The sequence below is a fragment of the Lutra lutra genome, chromosome 7, assembly GCF_902655055.1.
Source record: "Lutra lutra chromosome 7, mLutLut1.2, whole genome shotgun sequence".
NCBI classification, from domain to species: Eukaryota; Metazoa; Chordata; class Mammalia; order Carnivora; family Mustelidae; genus Lutra; species Lutra lutra.
The window spans coordinates 53,540,448-53,560,770 of NC_062284.1; the positions used below are offsets into that span (position 1 = coordinate 53,540,448).

Consider the following 20,323-nt stretch of genomic DNA (forward strand, 5'->3'; position numbering starts at 1 on the left):
TGGCTCCTGCCATTTAATAATGGCTCACTTCCATTATATGTGTAAAATGGTTGCGGAATTATTAACACATATCCCTAGGGGAAAAGCTTTAGCAACTAAAGTGCTTATGTACAGTTCCTTTTGCCTTTGGTCTTACAGTCGGTATTCATTCCCAAAGTTTCTTAGGTTAGCACCTTATTCCCCACCCCCTCAGTGAGATCATTTTGTTTATTTCTTATACCCTTAGATTCTTCTGTCCTGTTCTGCCTCTGCTTCTCATCCTTAACTTTTCCTTAGATTTTGTTTCATCTTCAAATCAATCTTCTATAATAAATTTCCAAAAAGAACACAGGTACCACCTCAAGTTCTAGAAAAGGGTCAGCAGAATTCCCAAAAGAGGGCAGCATGAGAGGTAGTGCCTGACTTCCTAAATCATGTAAGCTTGTTTAAAAATAGGGCGCCTGGGTGGCTCAGTGGGTTAAGCCGCTGCCTTCGGCTCAGGTCATGATCTCAGGGTCCTGGGATCGAGCCCCGCATCGGGCTCTCTGCTCGGCGGAGAGCCTGCTTCCTCCTCTCTCTCTGCCTGCCTCTCTGCCTGCTTGTGGTCTCTCTCTGTCAAATAAATAAATAAAAAAATCTTTAAAAAAAATAAAAAATAAAAATCACTGTTTGAGGGGCGCCTGGGTAGCTCAGTGGGTTAAGCATCTGCCTTCAGCCCAGGTCATGATCCCAGGATCCTGGGATCGAGACCAACATCAGGCTCACTCTGCCCCCACCCCTGCTTGTGTGCTCGCTCCCTCTCTCAAGTAAATAAATAAAATCTTAAAAAAAAAAAAATCACTGTTCGTGTACATTTGATGTCTAATCCCTAGAAAACTCTAGATTCTTTTTGGAACAAAAAAGTTGTTGTAAGAAACTCACGTTCACCAAAAAGAAGCTTGTTTTTTTACTTTGGGTTAAGTGCTCCAAAGGAAATTCTGAAGATTAGGATGGCTTCTCCAGAGAGCAAATGAAATGTTTGTCAAATCTGTTCAATGACCTCCCCAGATATTTCACATTCTGTGACACTTCAGATCAGTCACCTGTTTCTACAGTCTGTCTCCATGTTCTTATAATCCTTGAGTAAAACAAGGATTGCTCTCTCCCTTAAAATCTTCCAAGTTGAGTCTTAGTTTTGTGTTTATTTTAATAAACAAATATGATTGGAGTGTGCTGGCGCATTCATTAGATAGTTTTTAAAAAATCTCCTACTACACCCCAGAGGACTGTGATACGGCTACTGACCTCATAGGAAATTAGGCCCGAGTACATCCTTTCCGCAGTCATTAGACCACTGCAGGCAATGACCAGAGACTGTTATAAATGGAAAGAATGCTGCAAGATCTAAATATTCAACTGGAAATTCATTTTAAATTTGACTGCCATTGGACATAGTTCATGTGCTGCTAAACTCTTTTCTGAAGAGTTTATTTTCTGACAAATTCGTAGGATCTTATAGGTTCTTCATCCCAAGACTCAACATCATTTATCTCTTTATTCCTTCATTCTATCAATTGTGCACTTGACCCCTCACGCTTAATGAGTAGTTAGGGTGTGCCACACATGCTAGAAATGAAGAATTTTAGATCAAATAAGAAATATTCCACCCACAAAAATTTTTAATCTAAGAGGGAAAGGAAAATATAACTAGATAAATGCAAAGAGTGTGTGCCAATGCTAGGAACAGGTCACAGTGAAGGACCATGAACTGTAGCTTCTCCTAGAGAGAAGTACTCTCGAAATACTCTTCTCTACGTGGTTCCTATTCGTGGCTCCACATTGTCAGTGCCAGGTCTGGAGGCACAGTCCATAAAGGCATCCTATTATTCCATATGGAATACGGAAGATGGGAGCATTAAAAATGCTCTGTTCTCAAGCCTGCACTCTGCAGCACGTACCTGGATATATTCCGTAAGAGAATTGAAAATCTGCTTCGTGACTGCCAGAGCTTTGGAAAAATTGTGCTGTCCAGATTCGTCAATGATGTCCTTCCCTGAATAATACCAGTAGAAATCACTGATTGACTCCTAAGAACAAACAAGGAGAGTTCAGTGTTTCTTAAACTTCCAGTCAGTGAAGCTAAAAACCCAAGGTTCAGAAAGAGTACAGGAGAAACCCACATTTCTATGACCTCCTCCTTAGGACAGAAACCTAGGAAAAAGCACAGAACCTAATCCCTAGCATTTCTGAAGAGCACATGCTCCTCTAAAAAAGACCAGATAGGAGAGAGGATGGTGTTCAGCAGGACACGGGCAACCACGAGACAGGAAAACTCACTCGCAATGAAAAATGTACATTAAAGGTAATCATAATTATCATCCAACTAACTGCACAAGAGCAGGGACATAAGAGCTAACACTGGGAAGTGCTAGAGGTTATTCTGACCCACGGCCCTATAGGACATCTCTCCATCTTTGCAACCATCCTATGAGACAGGTGCTACCCATTCTACAGATGAGAACGTCAGAACACAGGGAGGTTAAAGACATTGCTCCAGTAAGTGGCAGAACCAGGAGGAAGACTTAGCAGAGAGGAGAGAGAATCCTTTTTTTTTTTTTTTTTTAATGTTTGTGTAGATTTTCCTGTCACTATTTGGATTTCATTCAAACAGTTAAACGGAGTGACTTCTCAGGCACTAAGAACTTGTACACTCATCCTATTCCCACTACCACCTGTACCTCTCTTTTCTAGTGAAAATCTGTTTCTATTTACGTATTGCAGCTCTCGGGCACTGTGGTGAGGTTTTCACTGGCAAAACTGAGGTAAACTGGCATTTCATCCAAGATGATTGGATACTTAACCACTCCCCCGATTTCAGTTTTCAAATACAGGTTTTTGGGTATTTGACTTCTCATAAGTGTGTGGACATAGGATATAACACTGTTCTTATTGGGGCTGAACCAGACCCTGGGCCTTCCCTGATCCTATGCAATAGTCTTTAGCTTCTGGAAATGTGCGTGAGCCATGCCACCGTCCAAGACCCACTGACCTGCAGACGCAGGAGGTAGTCCACGGTACTGATGATGATGTTTACGGTGGTGGTATTGCCCATCTGAGTCCGCAGGAAGTTCTGAAAGTCTAAGAACACCAGCGCTGTGTTAGAGCCTCTCTCGTCATGCTGAGGACGCTGGGCAAGCCCTCTTGGCTAAACTCAGAAGAGACATACTGTGTAAAAAGCCTTACGAGATCACCCTGTTTGGGTCCTGGTGGGTCCTGCAGGACAGGGTCCTGCCCTGAGCCCTCCCATCCTCGTGAGGCCAGAAAGAGGACTTAACGAGCCCCAGGGACTTGACGGAGAAGGGTGGGTGTTTAGAGTCACCATCTGAAGATTGTGGAAGTCACTCAGCCTGGGTGGCGCTAAATAACACCAGCCCTGAAGTTCAAGTCAGTTTTCCAATGAGGTTTTTTTTTTTTTTTTTTTTTTTTAAATTGAGGAATGGATTAACTGTTGTCCTTGAGTCAGCAGCTGGTTGGATGAAATGTGGCATCCTGAGCTGAATCATAATTTGGCACCTGAATGTTGTTTTCCTTTGACAAATCAATCTGTTCTACTTACCACTGTTATGTCCTTCACAAAGTAACTGCAGGAACCGAAAGAGATCGCGTGTAAACTCGTCATTCTGGAGTACTTTTTCACCTTGAAAACAGAATACTGGTGAGCATTGTTTGGCTCCTCAACCCAGACCACTCTGCAAGGCAAATGACTGCAAAAGTGACAAAGGGCCTGCGTCAGAACAGTTCAGAAAGGGAACTTTAAATGAAGGGGGGAAAACCCCAGTAACCTGGAACTGAGGCTACAGAACACAATGACCAACCAAGCCAATGTAGTGAGCCCCGGGATGCATTTGTCAGGAAAACAGCTAGGCTGCTGGCAGTAATGGCTCATGGTCCAGAACCCATGCTTTACAGATGGAAAATGCTTCTTTAATTAAGCATCAAAATGCTGAGTTAAGTTTCACATGCAACTACCAAGCCTAAAAAATGTGTCTACACCACAGCAATTAAATAAGGTCCCTCAGGACTCACATGCATGGTAGACAACTGGGGCCAGACTCTCAGACTTACCACGCTCACGAACAATGACTGGTGATAAGAGAAAAACAGAAGAAGGCAAAGTAAGAAAAACCATAAACACCATGATAAACTGTGTTTAGTTAAGGCTGGCTCTGTGATCACATCCAGACTTTATCAAAGCTACCGATGGGAAGAGTTTGCTGAAATTGGGCAAGTCCTTGCAGATTAAGAAGCACTGAGCAGGGGCTCTAACCAGAAATAGTTAATTATGGTAATCAGGAAGAGAACGGCCTCCACATTTATTAGTTACTTACGTGTTCCTTCCTCAGTAACCATCCCCAGGCCTTCCGCTTTATTCTGCCTTTCAAATGCATTCAAATCAAGGACACTTGTAAGAGATGAGAGAAAACAAGGTTCAGGGCTCTGCACGCTGGGAAAATGGATTTCTAATGTCAGTGCATCTATTGACTAAGAATATCTTGTCCTTGGGTTATCATAAATGGTCTAACACAGTGCCGTGTGGCTCAAAGCCTAGCAGTTCCCTGGGTTTGTGTCAAGAGTGCTGCCCAAGGATGCCTATAGCTCTCAGGCATGCGCTGAGAGGGGTCAGAAGAACTTACAATGACTGCCCTTATTTGTCCAATTTGAGTTCTTTCTTATGCATGAAGATTTAGAAAGGTTTCCCAAATAAAGAAGGAATAATCTGTTTCTGCGATTTCCCTAAAGAAATTCTACTTTAAACTGAACAAATTAATGCTCCCCTCCCACGTTTACCTATTTTCTCCTTGAATCGTAAGGAACTGTGGTTTTAGGGCTTGGGAGGAATACTCATGGACAGTGCTGCAGAGGTCAGAGTTCAAAGGGCCACACCCTTTTAGGATTCTTTTTTTTTTTTTTTTTTTTTTTTTAGATTTTATTTATTTGTCAGAGAGAGAGGAGAGCGAGTGAGCACAGGCAGACAGAATGGCAGGCAGAGGCAGAGGGAGAAGCAGGCTCCCCGCCAAGCAAGGAGCCCGATGTGGGACTCGATCCCAGGACGCTGGAATCATGACCTGAGCCGAAGGCAGCTGCTTAACCCACTGAGCCACCCAGGCATCCCAGGATTCTTGTGTCATTCAGAAGCCAACAGTAGCAGAGGTTAAGCTTTCTGGAGGTAATGGTGTCCCTGAACCTGTAACAAGCTAGCTTTTTTTTTTTTTTGGTCTCCACTTTCTGTGAACTTCCCAATCACAGCCACCCCCAAATCCTACCTAGTACAACCACAGAGTTTGATAAGGAGGATAATGTATAACTATATTAGTTCCAACTGGGACTCATTCTGTTTCTCTAACAGATTCTCCTTCCCCAATCTGAAAGGCTTTAATAGACCATAACATGAGGTCTCACAAAAATATAGCTGCTGAGGCAGCTTATGGCTGAATCCATTAAGATTCTGTAAAACTGGGGCGCCTGGGTGGCTCAGTGGGTTAAAGCCGCTGCCTTCGGCTCAGGTCATGGTCCCAGGGTCCTGGGATCGAGCCCCACGTCGGGCTCTCTGCTCACCAGGGAGCCTGCTTCCTCCTCTCTCTCTCTGCCTGCCTCTCTGCCTACTTGTGATCTCTGTCTGTAAAATGAATAAATAAAATCTTTAAAAAAAAAAAAAAAGATTCTGTAAAACTTTGCCCTCCCTGTACCACCGGGCAAAGGAAATGACCATTGGATTGGCAAGATGTCAGGGAAAGGACCACAGCATTTCTTTACCCCTTTTAGGGAGCCACATATCTTCTGCAAGTTAGATGAATTTTAAAGAGAGAACAGTGAAAATTCCTATTGCCATATTGTTGGATTTTCCCAGATCCTGGTGTAGAAAAGTTCTTCTCAATAACACAAAACCATCTTTCTATTTTAGCTTTGTTGTTAAGGGAAGAGAGCAGGGAAGTAGGACCTTTGGACAAAGAGGAGCAGTTCTGATTCAGGAGACTATCTGGGGGAACAGATGTTTCTGATCCTTACTCCATTCCAAAACACCCATTTCAAATGTTTTAATTTCTCTAATGTTTTGGTATTTTACCAATATGTATTATTTTTATAATTAACAAAAATCATGAAATATCTTAAAACTTCTGTTAGTACTCACTTGGCCTCTAAGGGGATGTCACCTGTGCCTCTAAGCCATAATTACGAATGAGTTTAATAATATGAAGTATTAGAGACTACTAAGAGAACACTTAGAAATTTAATCGAGAATTTTGTGGGCAAAATGGAACTGAACTGCCTTGAGTTTTGTCATTCTGAGTCTACATGTACTATCTCACCTTCAGTGAAGTCAGGCCTGGCAATATTACATTTTCTTTTCTTGAGAGAGGTAATAAACAAGTTGTTTGTTGGCGTGGGAAAAAAATGGAGCTCAGAAAAAGGGATTGTACTGCAGCTCAAATATGTTCCCTCTCACCCCAGGGTACATAAAATATTTATTCCATCAAACAAGGTTAGCAAAATTATGAAGTCCACCAAAGGGAAGTATGTGCATCTTGTAAATTTTTAAGTGGAAAACGTAATAACTCTATTTTTAAGAATATTAATTAGAGGCAAATTAGCTAGATAATTATAACTCTGATTTCTTTTAGAACGAGTTACAGACTATTCAAAATACATATGAATCTTAGCGAGTAAGCTGACACTTAGAAGACTGCTGGCTTGTTTCCAAAATGAGTAGGCATGGTAACCTTAAACAACTTTTGGCTCTGCATCATTCATCCGTCAGGGGGTCAGCCATGAGAGGAGGCTTACATACGTGGTAATAAAAGTAGAAGTTTAATGCTTTTTTTTTTTTGTTAAAGATTTTATTTATTTATTTGAGAGAGAGACAGTGAGAGAGAGCATGAGCAAGGAGAAGGTCAGAGGGAAAAGCAGACTCCCCATGGAGCTGGGAGCCCGATGTGGGACTCGATCCCGGGACCCCGGGATCATGACCTGAGCCGAAGGCAGTCGTCCAACCAACTGAGCCACCCAGGCATCCCAATGCTTTGTTTTTTAGGCTATGGCAAAACGTTCCCATGTTAGGATGTACCTCTGCTGAAATGCATGTGTCAAAATATGTACCCACCAAATACTTAATCAGGCTCAAAAAACTGTTAAGGATGAAGATTAACAGAGGGCCTAATGGGCCTAATGAAAACATAGCCTTGGGTCATACTGAGACATTCCTCCACTTTTCCATTCTTTCCTGGTTTGGCTTTTATGAGCATATGTGTTAGGAGAAACACTCACGTCTGAGGAAAATGACATACCAAAGAAAAGGAGGTAAAGGTGATCAAAAAACCAAACTAGGTGTGTGTGTGTGTGTGTATCTGTCTGTCTGTCTAATGGAGATTACATTTCCCCTTCTGTATGCTATTTGAATATAAGCCTGAAGCTGGAGGAACAATACCGACCTTCTTAGCTTTCTAAAGCAGGTAAGTCCTTCCTCAACAATTCCATGATAAGCTAATTTATTTTGTGGTCCCACCCCTACCCCATTCCTCTTCCTTCTGAACAAAAAAAAAATGCTATAGGTGGGTTTCCCATATTTACCTGCAAGACTGCATAAGACCAGAAAGGCTTTGAAAGAATCCAGCATCCTTTTTCTCCTTTAGGTAATCTAGCATTTTCTACAAGGAAGACATATTTCAAAAGGAAAAGTGATGTAAATTACACCACGAGTACTGACCCTCCCAAATGCAATGGAGAAATGTCAAGTCCCAGTCACATGACGTCATGTCCAGGGTGGTCGTTTGTAAAGTTGGGTAAGCATTAGAATCACCGGTGGCTTTCAACCTTCCTCGTGCTGGAACCCCACCCACCCTCTTCCTATGGAACCAGAATCTCTTCGGGTTGACCTTTTATTTTGTAAAGGTCCACTGGTATTTCTGCTCAGGGCAGTACAGTAAATCATTGACATTCATAGATTTACTCTTTGAAGCCTCCCCAAATGGGAATTTGGGAATAAGCACTAAGACTGTGATCTAGTAAAATGTTCCTGGAGTATCATCTGAAAAACTCATGAGCTGAGTTTGGTGCATTGGAGCAAAGGAGCTTAGCCAGTAAAAAGCCTAGTTGAGAGCTCAGTATCTTACAATCAGACTTTGTTTTCTCTGTTCTCTGTTACTGGGAAGGCAGGAACTTTGTCTGACATCATAAAAATATTAAAAAAAAAAATGTCCGCAAGAAAATCAACTGATGGGGTGGTGATGGAAGAGAAGAGAAGGTGAAGGGTATTTCAGAAAATGGTAGTTCTTTCATGACAAATTTGTGTGGGATGCATTAAAGGCTGAGGCAGATTATATGTAATAGTGGTAGCTATGAATTTGGAGGTTCTCACGGGCCCTGTGCTATAACCCTCACAAATACCACGAGTCTTTCAAATGTCAGTTTCCTGTGCACACAGAGGCTTTCAGCCGGAGTCTGCACTGCCCTGGGGACACCAGAATATTCCTGGCTCCTGCAGCCAGCTTTAACTCAGACACTGCTGCCTGGATTCCCTGTGCCTGGAGCTCCACACTAGGCTTCCGCGCGTTGCCTCAGTGAATGTCTGCAGGCAGGGGCGTTTTGCTGCCTTATTAAGTACTACGCCCTCCATCCCAGAACAGAGCCTGCCCTCAGTGCAGAGTCAGCAATCCCAATGCAGTGAAGAAATGAATGAACAAATGAACCAATGAACAGAAAACAGGTGTTTGGGGCTATGAACTCCACTTAACTGGTTGGGCTCCTTGCTCACGGTATGACAGCTAACACGTCAAGCGGTTAAAATACAAACCTAAGGCTTAGTAAATGTCCTCTAGAGCCTCTCTATGCAAAAAATCATCCAATGATGAAAAAAAACTGAATATTTTTTGCTTTGAACCCTGGGTAAACCCTCTCTGTTGAGTACACATTTGTCTATAAACTCGCGGGTCTGGCTTTATCTGTGTTCCCAGCTACTCTGATGTAATTGGCCACGAAGGACAAACACCAGCAGGGGTGCTTCTCGGGGGTCAGCAGAGCCAACACTCTTCCCCAGAGCATGACAGCTGTCCAGCGGGTATACCCCGAGAAGTCTGCACGACCCAGTGGGAGTCCCTTGTACCTGCTGCACGCCAGCGTTGCCCCCATTCAGAATGGCGATGCCCAGCTTCAGAGTCTCAACCACCATGGGGCTCATCTCACCTGCCATGGTGAAGATTCGATTGAATCACCAAATAAACGGAGGGTAAATCACATCTACAGGGCTTTATCAGGACTCTTTAATAATGATTTCATGTCACAGCATGCTGTCTCTGTGGGAGCGACGGGGGCCTAGCCACAAAGTCACGGAATCACCTTTGCTGGCACTTATCATCTGAAGGACCATCTCTGCAGCTCCCCGCTCATGCAGCCGTGCTTGCTGGTAGAGGGTTTTCTGCTTTTCCATCTCTTTCTCCTGGAAAAAAAATAAATAAACAAGGCAGGGAAAAATTTGTTTATCCTTAGGCCATTTGCCATGCTAACGTAAACCAAGAGAATCTTTACTTGTACACATAATTTTGGATAAGGAAATCTTCTGAATTTGATTTCCAGACACTACATCAGCTTTCCAAAACTGTCCATCCACAAGCCGCTCATAGTTTGATGATAACTTTTCTACTTTTCGCACTGGTAGGAAACATCGCCCATTCTCCTGTAATACTCTCATTCTAGGAAGTGACCCCATATTTTTTTTTTAAGATTTTATTTATTTATTTGACAGACAGATCACAAGTAGGCAGAGAGGCAGGCAGAGAGAAAGGAAGGGAAGCAGGCTCCCTGCTGAGCAGAGAGCCCGACGTGGGGCTCGATCCCAGGACCCTGGGATCATGACCTGAGCCGAAGGCAGCGGCTTTAACCCACTGAGCCACCCAGGCGCCCCGGAAGTGACCCCATATTAAAATGGGTTTGTTTTCCATGTTTCATCATACAGGGAAGGCTGCTGAGGGCTCAACGGAAGCCTATCTTCCTGAATGTAGAAAACACCCATTTATCTAGAATGCTCAGATCACCGTTAACAGAGACCCTTCTGGATATGGAACACTACCATGCCAAGGCCTTTCAGAACTGTAACTTTATTAATTTGATCTTACTGTTACACACTTTGTCTATGGAGAGAGTTATCAGTAAATTAATATGGTTTTATCTTGGGAAATTCTATGTCCCACACTGCCTCAAAATCAAAATTATGACTAATGACATTTACAGAATAAGTGTGCAAAACCATCTCAGTGTTTCCATTGCTTTGAGTTTACATTTTTGGATCTTGGAATTTGTCCTTCTCTGGCCCCTGTTACTACCTTATTTGGGAAGGAGTGCAAAATTTCCCAGAAGACCCAACCTGTGAGGGGGGTTTGCTGACAGACTGGCTGCCTTTGACCTTTCATTAGGCCAGAAGACTGACAAGAGAACTGTGGCTAATGGGTGTGCCTCATGCGCACAGACTCTTGTTTTTGCCACCAGATACATGTGGTGGGTAAGGCACATGGTTCATGTCAGCACCCGTCTCTGAGGGCCTGCCAGTTGGCTTTGGCGGATGGCCCTGTCTTCAATCTTCATAAAAACTTACTTCGAATGTTTTCTCCTTGTCTTCCTCCTCTTCTTCGTCCTCCCCACTCTGACAACTCTGGATTCCATGGAGCAGGGAAAGGAGGAGACAAATGAAAGTGAGTCTAACAGACGAGACTGTCCTACAGAGCAAGGGCATGGGATGGGATGTAATTCATAGGTACCTCAGGATCTCAGCACTTGTGAAAACCAAGAACGTTTTGACCACTGTGGGGCAACATTCTACTCAAAATGTCTTCTTTGCAGTTACCAAGGGGTTCCAAAAGGAGAAGTGGGAACCCTGAGCTCATACAGTCAATGGCAACCCATCCAGTTTAACCACAGACCTGAACTCTTCTACTTAGTGAAGTTCTGGTGCACATGAAGCCGGGAATGCCCTTTCTACACAAAAGCCAGGGGCTTGACAAGAAGTCAAGTCCACAAATCCCTCTTTCTGCCAGACGGGAGGGTTTCCTGTTTGAGAAGGAGCAGTTCCCTTACTACTCAGCATCCCAGTGGCCGCTGTCCCCCTACGTGACTAGGAATAATGTCACTCGCCTTTGCCAGAGCACTAGGATCTCATTCCAGGTTCTAAAGCCTATTTCCAAATGTACTGAACTTCCTTTACCTACAGGTATGTTGGAACTTTTGGGTGTGTGCTCAACGTTGACTGGAAATGTAAGGATAGTCTGTATGCCTGAACTCCTCATAGCAGGCTTGGAGCTGCCATGTGTACGACATGCTGGCATCCACCATTTCTGCAAAGCTTCAGAGTTTCCTTATGAGGACAGTGGAATAGTTTGCTAATGTCACCCCTGTAGTACATGAACTGTGCAGTGCCTGGAACCCAGGTCATGACCGAGTCCTACACCCTGCTGTTCAAAATGACAGTTTCCCTGTGTCCACAGAGGTAAAAGGGAAGACAGAAAGGCTGAGACAATGGGCAGAAATGCAGGTGTACCTTGGCCATCATGCTGGAATAGGACGTGTACAAGGGGTCATCTTCCAGTTTGCTGGAAAGAATGGAGGAAATATTTAGCAGGCTACATTTTGGACCCAGCAGAAAAGACTAAGAGCCACAGAGATCTTACGTTATAGGTACCAGTGAATTAATCAGAAAAACCCTCCTCTCACCCAGATTCTTAGAAACTACTCTGAATATGTGAAAAAGCACTGGCTGACGGAATTCAGGTTGGAAGGCTACCGTTTCACGCTAATCTTCAGCCTCCACATCTGGCATTACGACGAGAGGGCTGTGGCTTATAAGAGTTTGCCTAGATGTTTCTTGATGGCCAACAGGGCAGCAAGGAGGGCTGCTCAAATCCGTTATCCCCTTTCTGGGCACTGCCCTCGTGAGACGAAGGTGTGGGGTTGGCAACACCGTGCCTGGGAGAAGCAGGGAGTTCTGGTGGTGCTGACCTCCTCTCCGTGAGAGCATTGCGGCTAAAATGGAGAATGATCTGATGAAGTGGGTCTGGTTGCTTTTCCGTCTCCTCGTCCTCCTCCTCTTCCACCTTGGGGGATTTCTACACAAACCAACGCAGACAGGTTTTAGGCATGGATCTCAGCACATGCCACATAAATGCATGCGAACAAAGAGACGGCAAAGCGCAAAGCACAGAGTGCGTCTGATAAAAGCACAAAGAGAAACCACTATGTCATATGTTTATTTCAGGACAAGAAGCCCCAAGGATGCAAGGTTTGGGACATAAATATGTATATATATATATATATATATTTCAGCCAATCAAAGAAACAGCAATTTTCAGGTTCAAACAAGATGAAAGGAAAAGCAAAAGCCTGACCACAGGGGAGGAGCCCTCTATCAGCAGAACTCTCATGCAAGCCCTGGGCACCCGAATTCAGGAGGGAAGCTCTGGAGAGTCCCCTGAGAGGCTGGATCTCTCAGCCAACACCTGAAATTTCTCTTGGAGAGCTGGGCTGGAAATAGGGTGGGACAAGGGTTATTAAGCACTGGGGCCATTTGGGGTCTGATACTATCCTAGACTCAAGCCAGTTCACCATTTCTTTCCTAACTTCACTGCTGATTCCAAAAATCGTATTGTTTCAGAGATATCCCAGCCTGGAGCTGCAAGCCTCGCAGTTTCTGCCCTCATTAAGTCTTTTCTCAACCTCCTTTTACAGAAAAGGAAATCGCGTCTGACGCAGGGGGTAAAAGTGAGTTTCTAACAACAGCACAGCCTGCAGGGTGTACCATATTCAGTAAACTGGTGAGAACTACACAGGCTGCGTGAATGACTGACAAGTGGAGGGCCAAAGTGATGCTCGTTGTCAACCTCACACTCATCAAGGAACTGGGAAAACCGAGGAACTGTCATTCCCACTAATGGGACTATAGGAAAAGGACAAAGGGCACGAAGACAAATGGGAGTAAAATGGGAGAGAAAGGATTAAATGCAAAAAAAAAAAAAAAAAAGAGGGAGAAGGAAAAGAAAGAGAGGGTGTTAGGGAAGGAGAAAGAAACAGGAGAAAGACCGAGTAGGAGACACACAGAGTGAGATTAACAGAAAGAGTAAGGGATAAGAGAAAAAATAAATGGGAGAAATAAGAAGGATTAAAAAAAAAAAAAAAAAGAACCGTGGGTTGGCCAAAGGAGAGAAAAGTTTATCTTCTGTCTGTACTATGACGAGGTTTTGTGGTGCTTCTGTGATAAGCTTTTTCCCCTTGCATGTTGCTTTAAGTCGTTTGGGGGGCACAAAGTCTGTTAGAGACAGGGCATGACACATTTTCCGAAGGGCCCGGATAGAGAAACATGAGGTGCAGGAAGGGGCTTCAGATGTGCCTTCCCTAAAACAGAGCCGCTGACCGGAAATGCAGAGCCTGGGCTAGGGCGGGGTGGCCTTCTGCAACCGATGGTGCTCAAAACTTAACTTAGCATGAACTTCCCATCGCATGGCTGTGCATCTCAAGAAATATTAGCTGTTAATAATGATGATGAGGATGGTAACAGTACTAGCACCTCCAAGCGAAATTCATCCTCTGGCTCTTATGGCCATTATCAGGGCCTTCTCTGAGAGTTTATACAGTTAGTTCTTTTCAAATTGATACGCCCGATTCTTTGTGAATGTTTAACTGTTAGAACACACACGCAAATACAGAGGTCAGATCCATTCACACCCATATCTGCTTCCAGCTGGGTCAGTACTTACAGCCAAATCCTGTACTAGTTTCTCTTCAAAGGAATACTCCTCTGTTTCTATCCAAAATCTCTGATAGCCATGGAGGAAGAGGTTAATGGAGCGGTGCCTGAGCGGAAGGGTTGAGAGTGAGGTCAAGAGGGATCCGTGGGACACCTTGTTTTAGTCAGGATGTTAACGGTTAGTAAGCAGGACAGACTTTTGTACAATTCTTTCCTCTGATTGGTCAGGGTAGCCAGTGGTACACCAGAAGCATTTGTTTTGAAGAAACCAGAACCCTCTAACATGGCAGTTCGCGAATGTCTAGAACACCTTTTGAATGAATTAACAATGGTTAGTGGGAGACCAGGTGGTAACTGTAATCCTACCCTGGCCACAATGGGTCTTTATCACATTTGTCCTCTAAAGAGAAAGAATTCACTGGGCCAAGAAATGGTCCTGAAGGATTTGCTTAATATGGCAAGGTGGAGATTGCTTTTGGCCGATAACCTGCCCAGGTAATCACATCTAAGTTATGCTGATGGTGAGTGGTTTGGTCTCAGATCTACTGAAAGCAGCAAAGCTTGAGTCCTTTATAGGGTCTCCAAGGCTCTCCAGCTTTTACTTAGGAAGGCAAGACTTGGGTGTGCGGCACTGACAGCCTAACTTTGGTGTGCCTCATGGATGCCAGGGGGTGGCCCCCGTACCTGGGAACACTGAAGAACCAGCAAGAGCCACTCACCCTCTATAAGCCAGGACTAACTCCTGGGAATGTTGCACTGAACAGCAGTTAGCTGATTACCAAATGTGAGGATACTGGGGAGGAGGGAAGGAGAGAAAAGTAAGAGGCAGGTCAACACCAGAGTCATCCAGCCCTGGCCATGTTTTCCGGCAGAACACAACCTCGCCATCTTTCTTCAATTCTGACCAATTCTGACCATCTTTCAATTCAATTCAATTCAATTCTGACCAATCAGAGCTCTTTTTAAAAATTGTACAAATTTGGGTTTTTATGGTAGTGTTAAATCATGGTCAAGAAAGGAGGAGTGTGCAGAAAATGAGCAGGTCTCTCCACAGGTTACATTACCATTAAAATGGGTATAAGCCTGTCATACTGAGTTTTTTCATTAACCTTTTCCAGCCAAACCCGTTGAAAGGTGCTCAGGAAGAAATTGTTAATTTTGTGTCTGGAGAAAAGCACACAGGTTGTCTTTTAAAAACTAACATCAGAGAAACAGTTTGCACATAATAAAATAAATCCCTTTAGCCCTTTAATATGGAGGACTCCATGCAGTTTAGATCATGACAAGATGGAGAAGGGAGTGATCTTCATCATCAGTCTTAGTTTTTATTATGGTTGTTAGAAAAATCTGCCCAAGCTGCTCCATGCTTGGGAGAAATCCAGGCATGGGTTAGTGGTGGGGCTGGCCACGTTTCGTCAAAGACCTAGTAAATCCCTCGATGTACTCTTGCCCATACAAAGGCAGAACTGCTGAAGGAGCAACTGATGTATGAGAGAATGGTACGAACATATTCAGTGGATTTAGAAAACAATGCTTGTTTTGTGAGATGTCATTTTGCCTTGCTGGCCCTGGAGACGTGCTTAGGGCTAAGCCCTTCCTGAGGTCCCATTACCACACGGGGCCTGAATCTCCGCCAGGGAGGAAAGTGAATGCCTTTTGATGCTTCACCCCTTTTAGGAAAGAGACAAAAGTCCCGTCCATTTTTGCCTTCTCTACTGAGCTATTTGAATTTCTCCTTGTTGCCAGGATATTAGTGGTCTTCATAGCCATAACTATTTATCTGATTTTATTTCTGCTTTTTATTCATGAGTTCCATTTGATTTTGTGGCCCCTCATCCTCCTCCAAAGATACCAATCTGTACTGTCAGGAGACCTGAAGGAGCAGCTAGCTATGTGTCTCAGAGCTTATGGTTCTTCACTATCTTCAAAAACCCTAGGAAAGCTTAGTTGGCCAGCTGGCTCAGGACAGGATGACAGGGCATGCTGGACAAGTGACGGCCAGGAAGTATGACCTGATGAAAGCAAGTGTCCAGCACAGGAAGAGACTTTTATTGCATATTCCAAGGAAACCTTTATTTACGTGGGATTCAGAAAATACCTTTCTGAGTCAATTTATTTTTCCTAACTGGGTAAGGATGGTTCATACTGATTTGCAAGTTGAAGAAGCAGAAGTTGATACTCAATTTGCAGCTTTGCTTACTGATCCCAGGCTGGACCTTTTGGACTCTACCATCAGTCTGAGGATGGGAGTGTTGCCACATCACCAGTGATAATGAGTCAAGTCTCGGTGGTCAATGTTTGCCCAGTCTGCATGGATACTCTGCAATGCATTGATACAGCACATTCCAGAAAAGCCTTTGCATATTTCTGACTTCAGAGTATAGATTAACCATGCAGATAAGGCAACATGTCCATGATTGACCTCTTAGCCAGTGCCCTTTCTTCATCTTGAAGGTAAATACACGGTACTCAAGGATTCTCAAGTTATATTTTTGTACCTGCTGAGGAAACAAAGTAACTGGGGGACCATCTAAGTACCTCAGCATAGAAATATGGTTTGATCTGTTGATGGAATTTGGGGTAAAGCGTTTTGGAAAGAGTTCTTTTTCTACGGTTCCTTTACAGCCTCACAAAGTACCCCACCTCAAGAAAACTAAGAGCTTCCATATGCTCACCTGGCTGACTTTAAGGTGTAAAGTGGGGAGCTAAGACAGGTACAGGACACTAGGGAATCATATCTGTTTTCAGCTCTTCTGCTTACCTGGATTTCCTTAGTAGGTTGTTATACTATATGTAGACTGTAATGGCATCATGGATGGAGGACTCCAATTTCTACCCCTTGGATCATGAGTATCAGTGCCAGAAGACAGTACAGCTGTGGGAAGATACCTTAATACCCATTGCTGGCTACCATGCCAGAAGAAAAGGACAGAATACTTGCCTGGGCAGGTTGTAGAGAGGGGCCATCCTGAAACAGGCCACCACTGCCCGTTTCCGCTGCTTTGACAACAGTTTGTGCCAGACCGCCTTCTTGGACCTCAAAGGCTGTTCCACCTGAGAAGAAAACACAGGGGTAGGTGCGCACTAGGCTAACTGTGTGGCAGAAGGTAGTCGCCTGCAACCCAGATCTCTCAATCCTGGAAGAATTCTTATTTCTCAACCATAGTCAGCAAAAGGTACACAGCACTGAATTATTGGGTTTGTGGAGTTCTGACATTTTCTTCCTTCTCCCAGATATCTGCTTTTGGAGGTTTACTGCCCAAGAGCAGCTTTACAACTGGGTAGAGGATTTGAATGAGTCATTTGATCTTATGGCAAAACTTTGTAAAAAATCTTGGGAAGAATTGAGGAGTCTGCTATCATGGGGCACAAGATGACATTTGGGAGTGAGCTGGGATGTTTCTTGTTCCTAGTTTTGGGTCTTATGAGAACAATATACCTAAAAGCAGAATGTGGAGAGGAGCTTTAATATTAAAAAACCAGGGTGATTTTGCTTCCTCAGTCCTCAGGGTAGGTGCTTCTTACCTGCTCCAGGTGGAACACCGCTGCTGAAATTCTCTGTACACGCTCTATGGTCTTTTCTGCATTGAAAGGTTCTTCACTCTTTAGAACATCTTTGTAGAGGTTCAGTTGCCACTTTACTGCTGGGTCATCAGACTGAAAATTAAAGCACACACCAGGTCAGCAATCTTGTATTGAAAAAGACTTTACTTGGGGCGCCTGGGTGGCTCAGTGGGTTAAGCCTCTGCCTTCGGCTCAGGTCATGGTCTCAGGGTCCTGGGATCGAGCCCCGCATCGGGCTCTCTGCTCATCAGGGAGCCTGCATTTCCCTCTCTCTCTGCCTGCCTCTCTGCCTACTTGTGATCTCTGTCTGTCAAATAAATAAATAAAATCTTTAAAAAAAAAAAAAGAAAAAAAATAAGAAAAAGACTTTACTCCTCACATGGTGCCAGAGGAATTGAGACTCTTGTATTATTGTTTCTTTCTCATTTTCTCTATTATCTTCACTGACTCATTGTACATCAGTATAGGAACCTCTCATTCTAGTCTGTATCTCTTAACTCATGCCATATTTCCAAACCTTTCTCTCTTTACTAACTTCTAATTTCCTGAAAGCAATCTTCCAATTCATAAATTCTCTTTTCAACTGTGCCTAGCCTGTTTTTTTGACCTATAAATTGGATTTCTAATTTTGGTGAGTACTTTCAATTTTTGTAATCACTATGTGGCTTTTTCAATCCCATATCCATCCTCCTTTAAAAAAAAAATGTTCAGGGCGCCTGGGTGGCTCAGTGGGTTAGGCCACTGCCTTCGGCTCAGGTCATGATCTCGGGGTCCTAGGATCGAGTCCCGCATCGGGTTCTCTGCTCGGCAGAGATCCTGCTTCCCTCTCTCTCTCTCTGCCTGCCTCTCCATCTACTTGTGATCTCTCTCTGTCAAATAAATAAATAAAATCTTAAAAAAAAAAAATGTTCAGGTGCACCTGCCTGGCTCAGTTGGTGGAACATGCAACTCTCCATCTTGGGGTTGTGAGTTTGAGCCCCACGCTGGGTATAAAGATTAAAAAAAATAAAATCTTAAAAAATATGTCCAAGTCTTGCTTTATGGATATTACTGCTATATGTAGCTCTTTAAGTATTTCAACTACACTTATGTTTAAATTGCTTCCTGCAGTTCCTTAGGCTCACGTTCTTCCCTTTGTTGCATTTTCTGCCTAATGGTGGTGGATTTTCTTTCACGCCTTTTTTTTCCCCCTTAAGCATGACTTTGGCTTCAGGAAGAGTTTTATTTATTGGCATGTGAGACCATATTCTAAGAGGTGGAGAGTCTTCAAGTGGTTTTATGGTTGTCTTTGCAGGAGATTTATAGGTTTAACTGGTTTAAGGCTAATTTTATGTAAGTTTCTGGCTCCGCATCCGTGCACAGCATGGGTAATTAGGTCCTACACTCTTCTTCCTTTAAGGTTATTAAAAACCCCAGCCTCTGACATACATATCTGGCTCAGAAAGCTCTATGAGTTTTCCCAGCTGCATCAACTTCTCTTCATTCCTGTGATTTAAAGTGTCTTCTTTATTCTGGCACTGGGATTTCTTTTGACTGCCTTTTTTTTTTTTTTTTTTTTTTTTTTTGGTGGTATATTTTCCCCATTATCCCCATATGTCTGGGATGGAAAGAAGTGGCTGTTTGTGTCAGTTTAATCTTCTATCTTAAGGCATAACGTATCTGAGAAAAGAGTTGTTCAGATTCACAGGCCTGGAAAAAAAATCTCAAAATAGCCTTTAAAATCAAAGTTTTTTTGTTTGTTTGTTTTGGTTCATACCAACTCTAACAGAGTTACTTTGTTTCCAAATCTAGATCAGGATGTGCTGAAATTCTCCCCCTCCCCCCGCCCCCCAACACCGTGTCCATTTCACTGTTTAACAAGGCTCGCAGTCAGTAAATTTGAGACCTAATCTAACCCCCTCCTCTGGCTGGGTGTTCACACTGGTAGGTGGAAAGGCATGCTTCATTAAATGCTACTTTGCATCCTCTTTGTAACAGCAAAGGAAAGAACAAAAATTAAGGGCAAAAACTCTTCCCCACACACCCAAACAACAGTGAAAATTGAAGGCAGAGAGCTAGTCCTACCAATTAAACACCAGTGCTCAGAGACTGTTTTTAGAACACACTAAAGAGAGCATTAGTGAATTAAATGGAGGGATGGCACCCCACAGCCACAGGGAAGCCTGCATGCATTCTCTCTTCCCAATACATCACCTTCTCCTGCAGGTGCAAGTTATTCCGCAGATGTTCCTTCACCTCTTCATCTGTGTCCCTCTGTGGAAAGAGATGTTAAATTTTATTCCTCAAGGTCACTAGGGAGATGTAAAGTAGGGCACAGGGAGGGACGGACAGCAAGTGGAACGGTTCTGCTGGCATCTTTATTACAAGAACAAAAGAAGAAAAATGACAGACTTGTCTAAAGAGCTCTCCAACCAGCTTTACAGATGGGGCTGTTTTGTCGGTGGGCACCTAGGTTTCTACTCATCGGCCCCCGCTACCCCTGATCCCGGGGAAGGATGAACCCTTAGACCCCGAGCAACCACCCCCACCCCCTGTATTACTGCTCAGCCAGAGGGGATGCATGACTTACATAGCTGTATCGAGATTTGGCCAGGGAGATGAGCTCCTGATCGCCTGGTGTGCACATATTCAAACCAATGGGCAGCATTTTCTTGAGTGCGGCCACAATGAGAGAGGTCTGGATGGAATACAAGTCTCCCCTCCGCTTTGTCTTCTTCCGTTCCTGGTCCTGTCCTCCAGACTAGGAAACGAGGTTGGAATAAACAGAGGGGCTCAGTGATTCTGAAAGGAATGGCCTCACCTTAGAGGCAGCCTGCCTCCTTGTGGCCCTGTCCGTACAGGTGGGCCTTCCTACACTTCAGAGAGCAATGAAAGGAGTGTGCTGAAGCCATCCCAGGGGGCCGTTGGAGAGTCCTGCCTGGCTCCTGAGTCCTGTCCTTGTGTGTATGCTCACAGAACCGCATGGGCAGACACACACCACGGGCGCCTACACTCCTGCCTCACTTGTCCCCTGGCCGAATG

General features: G+C 44.0%; 1 protein-coding gene across 1 annotated transcript in view; it reads right to left on the reverse strand.

Moving 5' to 3' along the window:
* The window catches only part of RYR3 (ryanodine receptor 3), a 517,407-nt gene that overhangs the window by 30,738 nt on the left and 466,346 nt on the right, over window positions 1-20,323 (reverse strand). The window contains exons 71-86 of the mRNA XM_047736987.1: window positions 19,872-20,042; window positions 19,496-19,555; window positions 17,264-17,395; window positions 16,680-16,792; window positions 13,749-13,845; window positions 11,998-12,104; window positions 11,540-11,591; window positions 10,601-10,657; window positions 9,349-9,448; window positions 9,116-9,195; window positions 7,585-7,661; window positions 4,347-4,420; window positions 4,084-4,101; window positions 3,575-3,655; window positions 3,008-3,096; window positions 1,917-2,045 (exon numbers count right to left, since the gene is read on the reverse strand). Of these exons, the coding sequence (XP_047592943.1) occupies window positions 1,917-2,045; window positions 3,008-3,096; window positions 3,575-3,655; window positions 4,084-4,101; window positions 4,347-4,420; window positions 7,585-7,661; window positions 9,116-9,195; window positions 9,349-9,448; window positions 10,601-10,657; window positions 11,540-11,591; window positions 11,998-12,104; window positions 13,749-13,845; window positions 16,680-16,792; window positions 17,264-17,395; window positions 19,496-19,555; window positions 19,872-20,042 (1,437 nt within the window). The remainder of the gene's footprint in view (window positions 1-1,916; window positions 2,046-3,007; window positions 3,097-3,574; window positions 3,656-4,083; window positions 4,102-4,346; window positions 4,421-7,584; window positions 7,662-9,115; window positions 9,196-9,348; window positions 9,449-10,600; window positions 10,658-11,539; window positions 11,592-11,997; window positions 12,105-13,748; window positions 13,846-16,679; window positions 16,793-17,263; window positions 17,396-19,495; window positions 19,556-19,871; window positions 20,043-20,323) is intronic.